This window comes from Hemiscyllium ocellatum, chromosome 17 (assembly GCF_020745735.1).
Source record: "Hemiscyllium ocellatum isolate sHemOce1 chromosome 17, sHemOce1.pat.X.cur, whole genome shotgun sequence".
Taxonomy (NCBI): domain Eukaryota; kingdom Metazoa; phylum Chordata; class Chondrichthyes; order Orectolobiformes; family Hemiscylliidae; genus Hemiscyllium; species Hemiscyllium ocellatum.
This window is the reverse complement of record NC_083417.1, coordinates 55,921,569-55,936,889: the sequence shown is the minus strand read 5'-3', so window position 1 is coordinate 55,936,889 and position 15,321 is coordinate 55,921,569. Positions and strand designations below refer to the sequence as shown.

General features: G+C 41.4%; 1 protein-coding gene across 1 annotated transcript in view; it reads left to right on the top strand.

The window, feature by feature from the left end:
• tgm2l (transglutaminase 2, like) overlaps positions 1 to 15,321 on the top strand; it is a 32,473-nt gene that overhangs the window by 704 nt on the left and 16,448 nt on the right. The window contains exons 3-8 of the mRNA XM_060837767.1: positions 1,209 to 1,451; positions 5,721 to 5,839; positions 5,942 to 6,070; positions 8,866 to 9,043; positions 9,997 to 10,138; positions 10,639 to 10,742. Of these exons, the coding sequence (XP_060693750.1) occupies positions 1,209 to 1,451; positions 5,721 to 5,839; positions 5,942 to 6,070; positions 8,866 to 9,043; positions 9,997 to 10,138; positions 10,639 to 10,742 (915 nt within the window). The remainder of the gene's footprint in view (positions 1 to 1,208; positions 1,452 to 5,720; positions 5,840 to 5,941; positions 6,071 to 8,865; positions 9,044 to 9,996; positions 10,139 to 10,638; positions 10,743 to 15,321) is intronic.

The following is a 15,321-nucleotide window of genomic DNA, read 5'->3' as shown; positions in this document are numbered from 1 at the left end:
CTAGTCCATTCATCAACCACTACAACCTCCCTTCCCTCGGCCACCTTCCCAAGTAACCACAGAAGGTGCAACACCTGCCCCTTCATCATCTCCTTGCTCACCATCTAAGGGCCTAAACAGTCTTTCTAGGTGAAACAGCATTTCACTTGTACCTCCTCCAATCTTATGTATTGTATTGTCTGCACCCAATGTGGCCTACTCTACATTGGAGATTAGAGTGGTGCTGGAAACGCACAGCAGTTCAGGCAGCATCCGAAGAGCAGGAAAATCGACATTTCAGGCAAAAGCCCTTCATCAGGAATAGAGGTTTGCCTGAAATGTCGATTTTCCTGCTCCTGGGATGCTGCCTGAACTGCTGTGCTTTTCCAGCACCACTCTAATCTAGAATCTGTTTTCCAGCATCTGCAATCATTGTTTTCACCTCTACATTGGAGAAACCAAACGCAGGCTGGGTGGCCACTTTGCAGAAAACCTCTGGTCTGTATGCAAGTAGGACTCAGACATTCCTGTCACCTCTCATTTTAACAGAGTCCAGCTTGCATGCTCACTGTCCCCTCAGCATGCTGTGATGCTCCAATGAATCACGGCACACACTAGAGAACCAACATGTCATCTTCAGAACAGGCACTTAGCAGCCTTCTGGATTTAATATTGAGTTCAACACTTTCAAATTGTGAACCCACTCCTAATCCATCCCTTTCTTTTAGCTTTACATGTTATATTCTCTGTCTCCATGTCCTCTCTCCCATTCCCCCCCATTCCAGTGGAACAGTCTGTTCTTCCCTGTTTGGCAGTCAGACACACTATTGTTCTGCCATTCTCACATTCCGATCACTTAATCTGAACTATCAACATTCTTTCTTCTCCAGCACTTCACATCCCACCACCCTGCCCCAAACTATAGTATAAACCCTCCCACATTTCAGTTCAGGTCTGATGAAGAGTCATCTAGACTTGAAATGTTAGCTTGGTCTCTCTCCAAAGAACCTGCTGTGATCACCAGCATTTGTTGTTTTCAAGTCAAAATACATGTGTGCCCTATATATAAAGTGAATCTTGAATTAGTTTGGAATGGTTATTTGGGTTGACTCTTGAATATCTGGGTTGGATTAAGGTTCAGTATTCATTGTTCCCTCCCGTTCTATTTTCTGAGGGAGGTGATTAGGTTGGAAGTGTGCTTCGGTTGAGATATGTAACCATCAATACAGGGCCTGCCCCATCAGAAGCAGATGGGACTCGAATTCAAGTACTGCACTCTAAGCTGAAGAGGGGCAAATGGACATTCCGTCTCCAGGCAACTCCAGGATATGTTCACCTGGCTGTCCAGAGTCCACCAAATGCCTGCACTGGCCACTATCAAATCTACCTGGTCCTTTACCCGAGTGGAGGTGCATCCATTCAACAGATCACAGCAGGAGATTTTCACCTACTCTTCAACCCCTGGTGTCAAGGTAAATAAATGGCTGAGAGGACATGCATCTTTTAATAGATATATTTGTAATGGCAATGTGTATCTCCTGAGGAATACTCCTGTGCTAAATGTACAAGTCGTGTTTTAATTATGTACCAGTTTAATTTTCCCTTCTAAAGGCAACTTCAAATACATTGAAACTTTCTGAGATGGGGATGATATGGCTCCTTTAACAAAACTATGCTGTTTATGCCTTTTTATTTAAGAGAGGTTGTAAAAACAGGATTCTAAAAAATCTGGGTTTAGCTATTGAGTTTCTTTTAAGATTTTTTGAAAAACACTTGTACAGTGAAAGAGGAGTGGCCAGTTCTCCCAGCTCAGCTCTTCTATGGTTTGGTTTGAGTTGGTTTTAGCAATCTGACTGTTCATTGAAAGCAGTCAGTCAGATGTGAAGCTGCTGGTCTCAAAGGGGCAGGTCCATGCTGATCCTCCCTCTCTCTGACATCTCTCCTGTTAGACCCTGTGTTTGATTTTACCCACGTTCTGCCAACGGGTGTTTGTGGGGATTGTTATAGGAATTTGGAACAGCATCACTAAATTGGGATAGGCTAAGTTATTCTGTATTCTGTTCTCTTTTGTTTGTGTTTCATTTGGTAATCTTGCAAATAAATTCTGATTTGTTTAAAACTAAGTTGTTTAACCAGCTGCATCGCTCCTGGAATATCCACTTACACCTGCTTAAAACAACTAGCAATGTTAGGGTCCGGGCTAATTTCTTGAAATGTTTTGAGGAGATCTGGCCTGGTTCATAATGTGCAATGAGGAAATGACTTTTCATGTCAATATATTCTCATGGATTTCTCCAGACACCCACCCAATAAGACTGAACTTAATTTGTCAAAGTCCATGTTAACCAGGCAAAGGAAAGGTGCAGCACCCTCAAATCATTGCTCTTACAGTATAGAATAGTACTTTCTCTAAATGAAAATAAACCTAATAATCTTATAGAAATCTATCTCTCTTTGAAAACCTCTGACTTCATTGTTTTTTTATTCAGTCAAGGGATGTGGTTGTGGCTGCTTTATTGCAAATCCCTAATTGCCCTGGAAAAGGTGTTTGTGAGCTGTCCTCTTGAACTACTGCAATCCAGGTGGTGTAGGCACAGCCCACTATGTAGCTAGGGAGTTCCAGGATTTTAACTCAACAATAGGGAAGGAGTGGCAATATTTAACTAGAAAGTTTTCAATACAAAAGAAAGGCTGTTGGAGATGATATGAAAGTATTGGGGGTGATTCGAAATAGAACACACAGTTCAGCTCCATTCAGTGTGCTCTGTGTCTGTGTGGTCTTTGAGAGAAGCAGTTCCAGTTAAAAGGAATGTTAAAGAATTTGTGCTCATAAAATATCCCTTTCCTCTAGGAATGATATTGTGAATAGTAAAAGAAAATGTATTTTGACTTTTCACATGGCCAAAGCATTTCACAATCAAGGTGATACTCTCTGATATAGTCACTGTTTTAGAAGTAACCAACGAAACCAGCTTGTGTGTAGCAAAATGCCACAATGGGCAATGATCAGGTAATCCATTTGGTAATGATGGTAGTCAGGACCTTTGAAAGATAGTCCCGTTGACAATAAACTTTCAGTGTAGTTGATGTGCTTAAATCTTAAGTAGGGCTTGAACCAACAACCTGGTTGAGAGAGAGAGAGAGATGGAGAGATGGATCATTGGGTAAAACAATGATTTATAGCTGAGGCTCAGTGAAGCAGATTCATACAAACCCATACAACAAACCTAGGAGCAATAACAGAAGGTACAGCCTCCAAATGAGAGAGTTCATCAATGAGAAAAAAAGGAAACCATTACATTATTTAAACCTTTGCTACGCTGTGTTTATGGAGTGACGATGCTTCCAAGGTTTTTTAAATTCAGTTGAGGAATGTGGGCATTGTGGGCTAGGCGATAAAGCTCTACAGGCAAAACGATAATTGACTCTCAGAACTACTTATCAAGTTATCAATTACCAATCTATGATTAAATACGATATAATTGGAAGTAGTAAGAAGTGTTGCTGAGAAATGGGCAACCAGACAATTATACAATCAGTTCCCTTTCATCCATTAACCATACAAGCATCCAAACAGATCATATACATGATTGTTTTCCTAAATTCTTTGGCTGTATTGTTTCTCAATCCAGCAGTGATGGAAATCTGAAAAAGATAACATCTATAAGACAAAAAGTTATTTCACTATACTGATCTCCTGTTCAAAATCCATCCAAAACATTTTGTTCTGTAGGCCAACCCTTTGGAGTATCAGTTCTGACATTTATTACATTACCTCAGCTTTGGAGTTTTGCCTGGTCAATTTAAAAAAGACTGCACAAACACATTCCTAGATGAATGCTTCATTAAAATGCTGAGCCCCAACTCTTTGAATCTACTCTGCTAAATAAGATTTGTAAACCTTATTACTTATCTATAAGGAGTAGCTGCTACTGCTGTGGGAACATAAATTTTGCAGGCGTATTTAGTTTTTGTAGAACTGCATAAGAGTATTTTGTTATTTGCTTCACTGATGAAATCACTGAGAGAAGAATTATGCAATTAAGTTATTTGGCACCTATGTGTGTACCTTCAGAGAATCTAAGTGTAGTGTTCACTGTGTGCTGTTAAATGGTCTTGGTAATCACATGTACGCCATAAGACAGAGCTTTAATGTCTGCACGATATATACCAAATTCTAAAAGTACCCACAATCAAACTTGCACAGCACACTCTTTCATATATTGCAGCTCTCCTAAAAAAATTCTAAACATTTCATTTAGATAAAGAACGCTGTAGTCATGCCAAGACCATGACCTAGTTTTCACTTAACTATCTTTAATACAGAGAATATATGCAACACAGAGCAGTGGAATAGTCTACTGTTTGTCAGTGAGAAATATCTCGCTAGCAACTTAACCGCCTTGTTTCCTGACTGTTGGCAATTTCATACTCCAGGCCTGCAGTGAACTTTGACATTAAAGCCCAGCTCGATGATACTAACGCCACATTGCATTTCCTTATCATGTGTTTATGCAGTGGTAAATAGTTACCATTACTAGAGTAGAATGGCAACTTAGCAAGTCATTCAGGCATAGATCCTGTGAATTTCATCAACTCTGCCATTTTTGGATATGATAAAATCTTTACTTCATCAGTGCTAGAAATGAGCACCCTGAATAAGGGAAGGAATTTCATGACACTGTTTAATATTCAACAAATTTGTTGAATATAAGTATACAATGTTGAGTGCAGTGGTAATAAGCTATTACTAACCTGAGGAGGAATTGGTTATTTCAGTCAGTTTTTATAAAGCTTAAAACAAGGACATGTGCAGCGTTTGCAAAAGCTAGCGCATTCTGTGTAACTGCAACAACAGCAAATTATAATTGTGTATCCCATTTCTAATGGCAAACCCCCCCGCCAAGGTACTTAACAAAGTGGAGGATGGGTCTCTGTTGGGGTAGAAAATAGTAAATAGCAGAACTAGTTGTAAAACATGATAAAAGAGACAGTTTTAAGGAATATTTTGATTTAGGGAGACAACAAGCACAGTCTGACTGAGAGATTTTAGGGAGGAAGTTTGAGTGTGTGTAGTGAAATGACTGCAGGCTCTGTCACTGGTAATGTTGGGGAAGAAGGGACGATATATAGAGAACATAGATTTGTAAGGCCAGAACAAATTAGGAAGTATTTACAGAGACAAGATGGAGTGTATTTCTCACTTCAACACGTGAGTAAGGCTCTTGTAAATAATGTACTGGTCCAACAGGTTTCCTAATGAAGGACTCCTGCCCAAAACGTCTATTTTCCTGCTCCTCGGATGCTGCCTGACCTGCTGTGCTTTTCCAGCACCACTCTAATCTTGACTCTGATCTCCAGCATCAGCATTCCTCACTTTCGCCCAACAGGTACCCTTGTCAGCTGATTCTGCTAATAACTGTAGGAACTCATTGTCAAAGCAAATTAGTTCAAATTCTCAAAACCTACGACAAGAGTAGAGAATGCAGTAAAGACTCAGCGGTCTTGGAGCATCTGTGGAGAGAGAAATGAAATAGAGGAAATGTTTCAGCTCGATGACCATTCTTCAACCAAACATTCTTACTATGTTTCTGCCATTCAGCTCAGGAATGCTGTGTTTGGTTTAAGTGTCTCCTACAGAGAAGTGATTGAGCTGGCTGAGTGCAAATAAAGTGCAAATGAAGTAGAGCTAAAAGGATGAATGTGGCATTGTTTGGAATTGATGTTTCCTATCCCCTCAGAGGATGCTGTATACCTGCCTGACGAAGACTTGTTGCAGGAGTATATTCTGAATGAGAATGGATTGCTCTATCATGGCTCATATACCAACATCTACACATTACCATGGAATTTTGGACAAGTAATATTTCCTCTTAATTTTCCACAATCCATCTACCACTTCTTATGCATTTTTAGTGTGTTCTTCCAAGATATAGTTCCATCTTTTGTCATTTGTTCACAGTTTGAAAAAGATGTCATTGATATTTGCTTTCAAATTTTGGACAACAGTCTCTCTGCTCTTAAAGATCCATTGGCTGATGTTGCAAGGAGAAATGATCCTGTATATGTCAGCAGAATAGTGACCGCAATGGTGAGTTTGGAGATGTCTAATTTTTTTTAATGTAGATGTCCTTAAGAAGTATTTCTTCTTCAGTTCTCTGCCTGAAGGGAGGTCTGAATTATAGCCCTGCAATCTACTCCATGGATGTACAGGGAAAACCCTTTGCTATAGGCTCCTACTGATTCATTCAAACCAAGCAGCACACTTAAACAGTTTTTTGTATTTCAAGAATAGACTTTATTTATAAAAAAAAAGTCTTTGTGTATATATACATAGTCACAAACATAATTTGGTTCTGTACAATAGCATATCAAGGAAACAAACAAACACTGGAGTTTGACTCTATCCAAACAAAAATCTCTCTTACATATACAAGACTATATTTATATGCATTTGAGGCACAAGGAGGGTCCATGAACTGAACAGATCTTGAACTAACCTCAGCAGGAAGACCGCAGACAGTGGTCTTTCCCCACTGTGTCTTGGCAGCAGCTGCCCCAAGCTTTAGTGCGTCGCTCAGCATGTAGTCCTGGACCTTAGAACGTGCCAGTCTGCAACTCTCGTTCAAGGTCAATTCCTTCTTCTGGAAAACCAACACGTTTTGGGCATACCAATGAGCGTCTTTCATTGAGTTGATGGTCCTCCAGGTGCAGTCGATGTTTGTCTGTGTATGTGTGTTAGTACATTCAAACCAAGAAGCACATGTGTATGTACACACACACGCACATGCGCACAAAAACACACTCATTGCTGTGACACTTTACACTTTTATATGCATGTTGGAGCCTGGAGTTATGGATAGTGATGGTAGTGATACCAATTTCTATTCCGTCACATGGCTGCTCAGGAATCTCTCCCAATCGTGTTGCTCCCCATTGTCATATCTTGGAAGATGTCATAAGTTGACACTTAATCTATTTAGCTGAGCCACCCAGAAGTTTACCTGATTAGTTCCAAAACCTGTTCCTGATGCAAATATGTTTTCAAAGGTTTCACAGAAATTATTAAGTTCATCATAACAAATGCAAAAGACATTTCCCTAAGTGAATCTGTGATTTTTCAGTTGATCCACTTCAGGACACCAGAATGTGGCACTTATTGACAGGGTGTGTGCCTCTTGTTATCTGTTGTTGACAGAAGTTCTCTCCTATCTTCAGTCTTCTTCTGCACCGAACCCTGAAGGATAATCACTGACTAACCTTTGCTATTCACTACCTTCTGTGCATGATCAGAGACATTGTAAACTTTAATTGGTTTGCCAATGCTTGAACAGAGCATAATCATTCTCAGATTAGCTAAACACTACACTGTATGCCCAATTTGGTACTGGTATCTTTAATGGTCATCTTACTGATAGCACTTCCTGCTGTCTCCTGATTTGTTCTTTGACATATCAATCACTTTATAAGATCAACCCTTTAGTAACAGCTTAACCCTCATAGCTTGCCAACTCCACAATCTTTACAGAGTTAACACGCTACCAGTGTAGAAATGTATGAATTTTCTTGCTTGTATATGTGACCCCCCCCCCCCCAACTTTTTCCAGTTACTTAACATCATCCCACATGTTCCAATTAATGCATTGAAAAATTCTGGAATTTAGCAACACCTGTAACTCACTAACTGTTCGTACCTGAAACAAATTAAAACTCAACAACACACCATGTAAAACTAAAATACATACATAGTCAAAGTTACAAAACTTAAACCATTTTAAAACATAGCTGTGTTTTTGAGTTAATACGCTGTACCTTAAAGCATTTTGACATTTATTAGCCTATGTTTACATTAGTTTGAGCCCTAAAAACAACCATAAAAACATAAACCCGTGATCTTACTTTTGACCTGGGGCTTGTGACTGCCTGTCAGAAATTGCATAGCAAATAACTACAATGGAGCAGAGGTTGCTTTTTAAACAAATTTTTAAAAAATCATTATTGAAAACTAACTGAATCCTAAACATTGGCCATTCAGTCCTCAAGTGGGACTTTTTCCCTTATCCCCATTATAATGTACCTTTTCACCATGGTCACCACTTCTTAGTGGCATGGCTGAAATGCATCTGTAATATTGTTAATGTAGGCTCACCATTCAGTAGCATAGGATCATTGTGAACCTAATAATTCTTGTTTTTGAAGCTAATGAAAGCATAGTTTTGTCTGTGGTTTTGACCCGATGGCTTCCTCTAAAATGTGTACTCCTTTTAACCCTGTTTACAACATTAAATTTAAAGTACAGATGAAATAACTCATTAAAAACGACGCACAGAGATTTGTTTGTCTCTTATTTGTACCAATAACGAGCCAGGTAGCCAGTCAGCTATGTGCAAGATCAGCTGTAAATAAGGTAAGGATTGTTTTATTTACTCCTAGAATTTACAAGCTATTCCTATTCATCAACCACCACGAAAATTTGTTGGAAAGAAGGAATCCAAGCTCTTTAAGTATAAAAGGTTTCTTTTAATGATCCCAAATGGTCTGGCTAATATTTGGCATGTATTTCACATTGTACACAATCTGAGACTGGCTGGCGACATCAAAAGATGGCCTCAGATAGTACCCAGTACTGGATAAGCAAGTTTAACTCTTTTTTGTTAATGGATAAAATGCACCACACTATTCTTAAAGTCAATAAAATATAAAATGTAATCTACAACTGATTCCTTTTATTAAAACTACCTCTGTGTCAGAATGGTTTGTATATTAAATCTGCTTAATAAAGCCCCACCTTCATTTAGAGACCCTTTCTTTGTCAGAAGATGGTGTGCATATTTGTTCATTTTATTACTGAAGAGACAACTAGTTATTACATTTTCATCCTCCGAGGTGAATGCGAATGATGATAAAGGGGTGCTTTTGGGAAGATGGGATGGTAATTATGCTGATGGGATTGCCCCGACCCGATGGACTGGGAGTCTCCCAATTTTGCGCCTGTGGAGTGGTTCTGGAGCTGAGAAAGTCCGATATGGGCAGTGCTGGGTCTTTGCTGCTGTAGCTTGCACAGGTAAGATCCTGTGAGGTTTCCCACACATCTTTGTGAGGCAGCCTCAGATCTTTCTCTCTCTGGAAGATGCTTCATGGATACCCACCCCACCTTACACCCCCCCCCCCCCACTCAAAGCTCTCCAACATAATAAAGGGCTGGGCAGGCGGCACCATCAATCTGTAATTAAGGGTCAATTGAGCACCTTTTAATAAAGAAACTCTGTTAACCCGAATGTTACACTGTCCTTAACAAAATTGGCCAGGGCAGGTGAGTGGGACTGGGCAATCTGCTTTTACAAAAGTTTTCAAAATGGATAGAGGGAAGGTGGAGTCTCATCTTTGGAGGGTTCCACTTGCCCTCTGGAGACACAGCCCCAGAAAACAGTAACCCTCTGACTTCCTACTGAGACAAATGTTCAAATCCATATCTACAGGCCCTCTCAAAGGCAGCAAAACCCTCAATGCCCTATACCCCCAACCTCCTTGGGTCAGGGGGCTGATTAATCGCTCATGGATTTATCTGCAGTCCCAGCAGTGACCACTATGGAGATCTGGCACTGTTTGGGCAATTACACTGGATATAACCCCAGAGGGTGGGACTTCCTGCCACTGAGAGGCACTAATTTAATGTGCCCCCAGTGCTTTATGACATCGGGCAGACAAGCCCAACACTCAATGTAAATTTCTGCCCAGGAATATCAATATAGGGTCACATTCTTGGCTTATTTCTTCCCTTCCTTAATTTCACTCTTGTTGAGACAAACCTGTAGTATCCTCAGCTGAAATCACCAACTAATTCTCAGACTGGGGATCAAAAATTCCCTGAATTTTATGACTGAGTTGCTCACTGGCAATGACTGTAGTGTGTGACTAATAGGGAAAGTTTGATAAGTACTTACGAACTTGGCCGTGCCTTGAATTGCCAGTTGGAAATGGATATATTTCTCACTGTACTTGCATTTGGTTTTCCAGTTCTCAGATGCTTGGGGATCCCGAGTCGTTGCATCACAAACTATTCTTCTGCTCATGACACTGATGGCAATCTCAAAGTGGATCAGTATTATAGCAGTGAAGATTATTCGCGCATTCCTTCAAAAAAGAAAGACATGGTATGGTAGGTATTCCCTTTCAGTGCCTGTTCATGGGCATTACATATATGCATGGCTGTGTGACAGTTCTCAAAAATCATAAATTTAGTGCAACTATCCATAGAATTGTCCCATTTGCGCTTTTGTTATTTTGGAAAACCTTTATTTATTTACCAATCACCTTTTTCTCTTTCCTTTGCTTGTTTTGTCATGATTTCTAGTCTATGGACTACTCCATACTCTTAAGAGAGCATTTAATGAGCACCCAATTAACAAAACAGTTTGGCTTATCCCCGATGGAAATAACATATGAGGTCTTTTCTGCTTTTGGAATCAGAGAGAGCCATTCTCTGGCTTCAGCACTGTTGTCGACACCCTTCCTTGTTTGATGTGTCAAGTGGTCAAGTGTTAATATTTTGACAACACATGACTGTTAGCACTTCTGCATCCTCATTGCGGTAGGCCTGCTGAATCAGGATGAGTACTTCTACTGTAATCGTTTCACATTAACACGTGGTTCACACAGGAACTACCATTGCTGGCTGGAAGTATGGATGACCCGTCCTGACCTTCCCCCTGGCTATGACGGATGGCAGGTCTTGGATCCTACTCCACAAGAACAGAGTGATGGTAATGTTGGAACTGAATTGTCAATAAATATATAAATATTCTATATATATATATATATAGTTAATGGTGTCCAGGTTAAATTCACAACAATTAGTATTTGGCTGTGAGAAGAATCAGAAGAAGGCTTTGTTTTACCAAGGTAGACTGAGAGCCATCAAGCTAGTTGACTAGTTGACACTGAATGAGATTTAAGAAAAGTCACCATGACTCATTATGTTTCACTGTTCCTTAATCCACACATGAATCCATTTTGCCTCTATAGCCTACTGCTCAAATTATTAGAAATATTGGAATAGAACTCCATAGTTAGGGGGACAGATAGGCGGTTCTGTGGGGACGAGAGAGACTCACGGTTGGGTGTGTTGCCCCCCCAGGTGCCAGGGTTCGTGATGTCTCTGATCGTGTTTTTGGGATCCTTAAGGGGGAGGGGAAGCAGCCCCAAGTTCTTGTCCACATAGACACCCTTTCCTGATGAAGGGCTCTGGCCCGAAACGTCGAATTTCCTGTACCTTGGATGCTGCCTAACCTGCTGTGCTTTAACCAGTAACACATTTTCACCACATAGACACCCACGACATAGGTAGGAAGAGAGATGGGGATTTAAGGCAGAAATTCAGGGAGCTAGGATGGAAGCTTAGAGCTAGGACAAACAGAGTTGTTGTCTCTGGTTTGTTGCCTGTGCCATGTGTTAGTGAGGCGAGGAATAGGGAGAGAGAGAGAGAGAGAGAGAGAGAGAGAGGAGTTGAACATGTGGCTACAAGGATGGTGCAGGAGGGATAGTTTTGGATTCTTGGATAATTGGGGTTCTTTCTGGGGTAGGTGGGACCTCTACAAGCAGGATGGTCTTCATCTGAACCAGAGGGGTAGCAATATCCTGGTGGGGAAATTCGCTAAGGCTATTGGGGTGGGTTTAAACTAATCCAGCAGGGGGATGGGAACCAAAATTGTAGTTCAAGTATAGAAAAGGTTGAGAGTAGGGGGGTCCGAAATCAGGTTTCAAGGATGCAAGATGGCACCGGCAAGCAAGAAGTTGGTTTGAAGTGTGTCTACTTTAATGCCAGGAGCATCCGGAATAAGGTGGGTGAATTTTCAGCATGGGTTGGTACCTGGGACTTCGATGTTGTGGCCATTTTGGAGACATGGTTAGAGCAGGAACAGGAATGGTTGTTGCAGGTTCCAGGATTTAGATGTTTCAGTAAGAACAGAGAAGACGGTAAAAGAGGGGGAGGTGTGGCATTGTTGGTCAAGGACAGTATTACGTTGCAAAAAGGATGTTTGGGGACTCATCAACTGAAGTAGTATGGGCTAAGTTAGAAACAGGAAAGGTCACCTGTCGGGAGTCTTCTATAGGCCTCCGAAAAGTTCCAGAGATGTAGAGGAAAGGATAGCAAAGATGATTCTCGATAGGAGTGAGAGAGACAGCGTAGTTGTCATGGGGGACTTCAACTTTCCAAATATTGACTGGGAACACTATAGTACGAGTACTATAGATGGGTCAGTTTTTATCCAGTGTATGCAGGAGGACTTCCTGACACAGTATGTAGACAGGCCAACAAGGGGCGAGGCCACATTAGATTTGGTACTGGGTAATGAGCCCGGCAAGGTATTAGACTTGGAAATAGTGAACACTTTGGTGATTGCGATCACAATTCTGTTATGTTTACTTTAGTGATAGAAAGGGATAGATGTCTATCACTGGGCAAGAGTTACAGCTGGGGGAAAGGCAATTATGATGCGATTAGGCAAGGTATAGGATGGAGAAGGAAACTGCAGGGGATAGGCACATGAGAAATGTGGAGCTTATTCAAGGAAAAGCTCCTGTGTGTCCTCGATAAGTATGTACCTGTCAGGCAGGGAGGAAGCTGTACAGCACGGGAGCCATGGTTTACGAAGGAAGTGGAATCTCTAGTCAAGAGGAAGAAGCAGGCTTATGTTAGGATGAGATGTGAAGGCTCAGTTAGGGTGCTTGAGGGTTACAAGGTAGCCAGGAAAGACCTAAAGAGAGAGCTCAGAAGAGCCAGGAGGAGACATGAGAAGTTGTTGGCGAATAGGATCAGGGTAAACCCTAAGGCTTTCTATAGGTATATAAGGAATAAAAGAATGACGAGTAGGATTAGGAACAATCAAGGATAGGAGTGGGAAGTTGTTTGTGGTGTCATAGGGGAAGCACTAAATGAATATCTTTCAACAGTATTCTCTCTAGAAATGTTGTCGAGGAGATTACTGAGATACAGGCTACTAGACTAGGTGGGATTGAGGTTCACAAGGAGGAGGTATTAGAAATCCTGCAGACTGTGAAAATAGATAAGTCCTCTGGGCTGGATGGGATTTATCCTAGGATCCTCTGGGAAGCCAGGGAGGAGATTGCTGAGCCTTTAGCATTGATCTTTAAATCGTCATTGTCTACAGGAATAGTGTCAGAAGACTGGAGGAGAGCAAATGTGGTTCCCCTGTTCAAGAAGGGGAGTAGATTCACCCCAGGTAATTATAGACCAGTGAGTCTTACTTCAGGTGTTGATAAAATGTTAGAAAAGGTTATAAGAGATAGGATTTATAATCATCTAGAAAAGAATAAGTTGATTAGGGATAGTCAGCACGGTTTTGTGAAGGGTAGGTCGTGCCTCACAAACCTTATTGAGTTCTTTGAGAACGTGACCAAACAGGTAGATGAGAGTAAACCGGTTGATGTGGTGTATATGGATTTCAGCAAGGCGTTCGATAAGGTTCCCCACAGTAGGCTATGTTACAAAATGCGGAGGAATGGGATTGTGGGAGATATAGCAGTTTGGATCAGTAATTGGATTGCTGAAAGAAGACAGAGGGTGGTGGTTGATGGGAAATGTTCATCCTGGAGTCCAGTTACCAGTGGTATACCACAAGGGTCAGTGTTGGGTCCACTGCTGTTCGTCATTTTTATAAACAACCTGGATGAGGGCGTAGAAGGGTGGGTTAGTAAATTTATAGACGACACTAAGGTCGGTGGAGTTGTGGATAATGACGAAGGATGTAGTAGGTTACAGAGAGATATAGATAAGCTGCAGACCTGGGCTGAGAGATGGCAAATGGAGTTTAATGCGGACAAGTGTGAGGTGATTCACTTTGGTCGGAGTAACCGGAATGCAAAGTACTGGGCTAATGATAAGATTCTTGGTAATGTAGATGAGCAGAGAGATCTCGGTGCCTAGGTACATAGATTCTTGAAAGTTGCCACCCAGGTTGACAGGGTTGTTATGAAGGCATACAGTGTTTTAGCTTTTATTAACAGAGGGATCGAGTTCCGGAACCATGAGGTTATGCTGCAGCTGTACAAAACTCTAGTGCGGCCGCACTTGGAGTATTGTGTACAGTTCTGGTCACCGCATTAAAAGAAGGATGTGGAAGCTTTGGAAAGGGTGCAGAGGAGATTTACTAGGATGTTGCATGGCATGGAGGGAAGGTCTTACAAGGAAAGGCTGAGGGACTTGAGGTTGTTTTTGTTAGACAGAAGAAGGTTAAGAGGTGACTTCATAGAGACATATAAGATAATCAGAGGGTTAGATAGGGTGGACAGGGAGAGCCTTTTTCCAAGAATGGTGACGGCGAGCACAAGGGGGCATTGCTTTAAATTGAGGGGTGATAGATATAGGACAGGTGTCAGAGGTAGTTTCTTTACTCAGAGAGTAGTAAGGGTATGGAATGCTTTGTCTGCAACGGTAGTAGATTCACCAACTTTAAGTACATTTAAGTCGTCATTGGACAAGCATATGAGCGAACATGGAATAGCGTAGGTTAGATGGGCTTCAGGTTGGTATGACAGGTCGGCGCAATATCGAGGGCCAAAGGGCCTGTACTGCGTTGTAATGTTCTGTAGAAATAATCCATTCAGTTTCTTGAACTTCATTTGCCATGCACTTGAAGCACAATTGACTTCTACATTAATTCCTCCTCTCTGTTTTGGTTCCATAAACCTTTAGTCTTATTTCTAACAAAATCAAGCAATCTCAGTCTTGAAGTTTTCCAGTAACTCCTTGCCTCAACAGTTTTTGAAGAGGTCCAGATTTCTATGACCTTTAGTTTGAAGAAGCACTTCTTAACATTAGCCCTAAATGCCCATCTCTATTTTTAAAGTTGTTTGGTAGTTTAGAACATGAGTATTTCTGAAAGGAATGAACTGTTGCTAAAGATTTTCATTTTGAACTTGTCGCGACAGATGCAAGAAAGATGAAGTTCAAACCATCACAACAATTTACGCCAGGGAAAGAGTAGATTAGATTACTTACAGTGTGGAAACAGGCCCTTCGGCCCAACAAGTCCACACCAACCCGCACCCCTACATATACCCCTTACCTAACACTACGGGCAATTTAGCATGGCCAATTCACCTGACCCGCACATCTTTGGACTGTGGGAGGAAACCGGAGCACTCAGAGGAAACCCACACAGACACAGGGAGAACATGCAAACTCCACATAGTCAAGTCACCTGAGGTGGGAATTGAACCCAGGTCCCTGGCGCTGTGAGGCAGCAGTGCTAACCACTGTGCCACCGTGCTTGGTTGGCAAGTCAATTCCAAGGGACTACTACCACTGCACTCTGATCA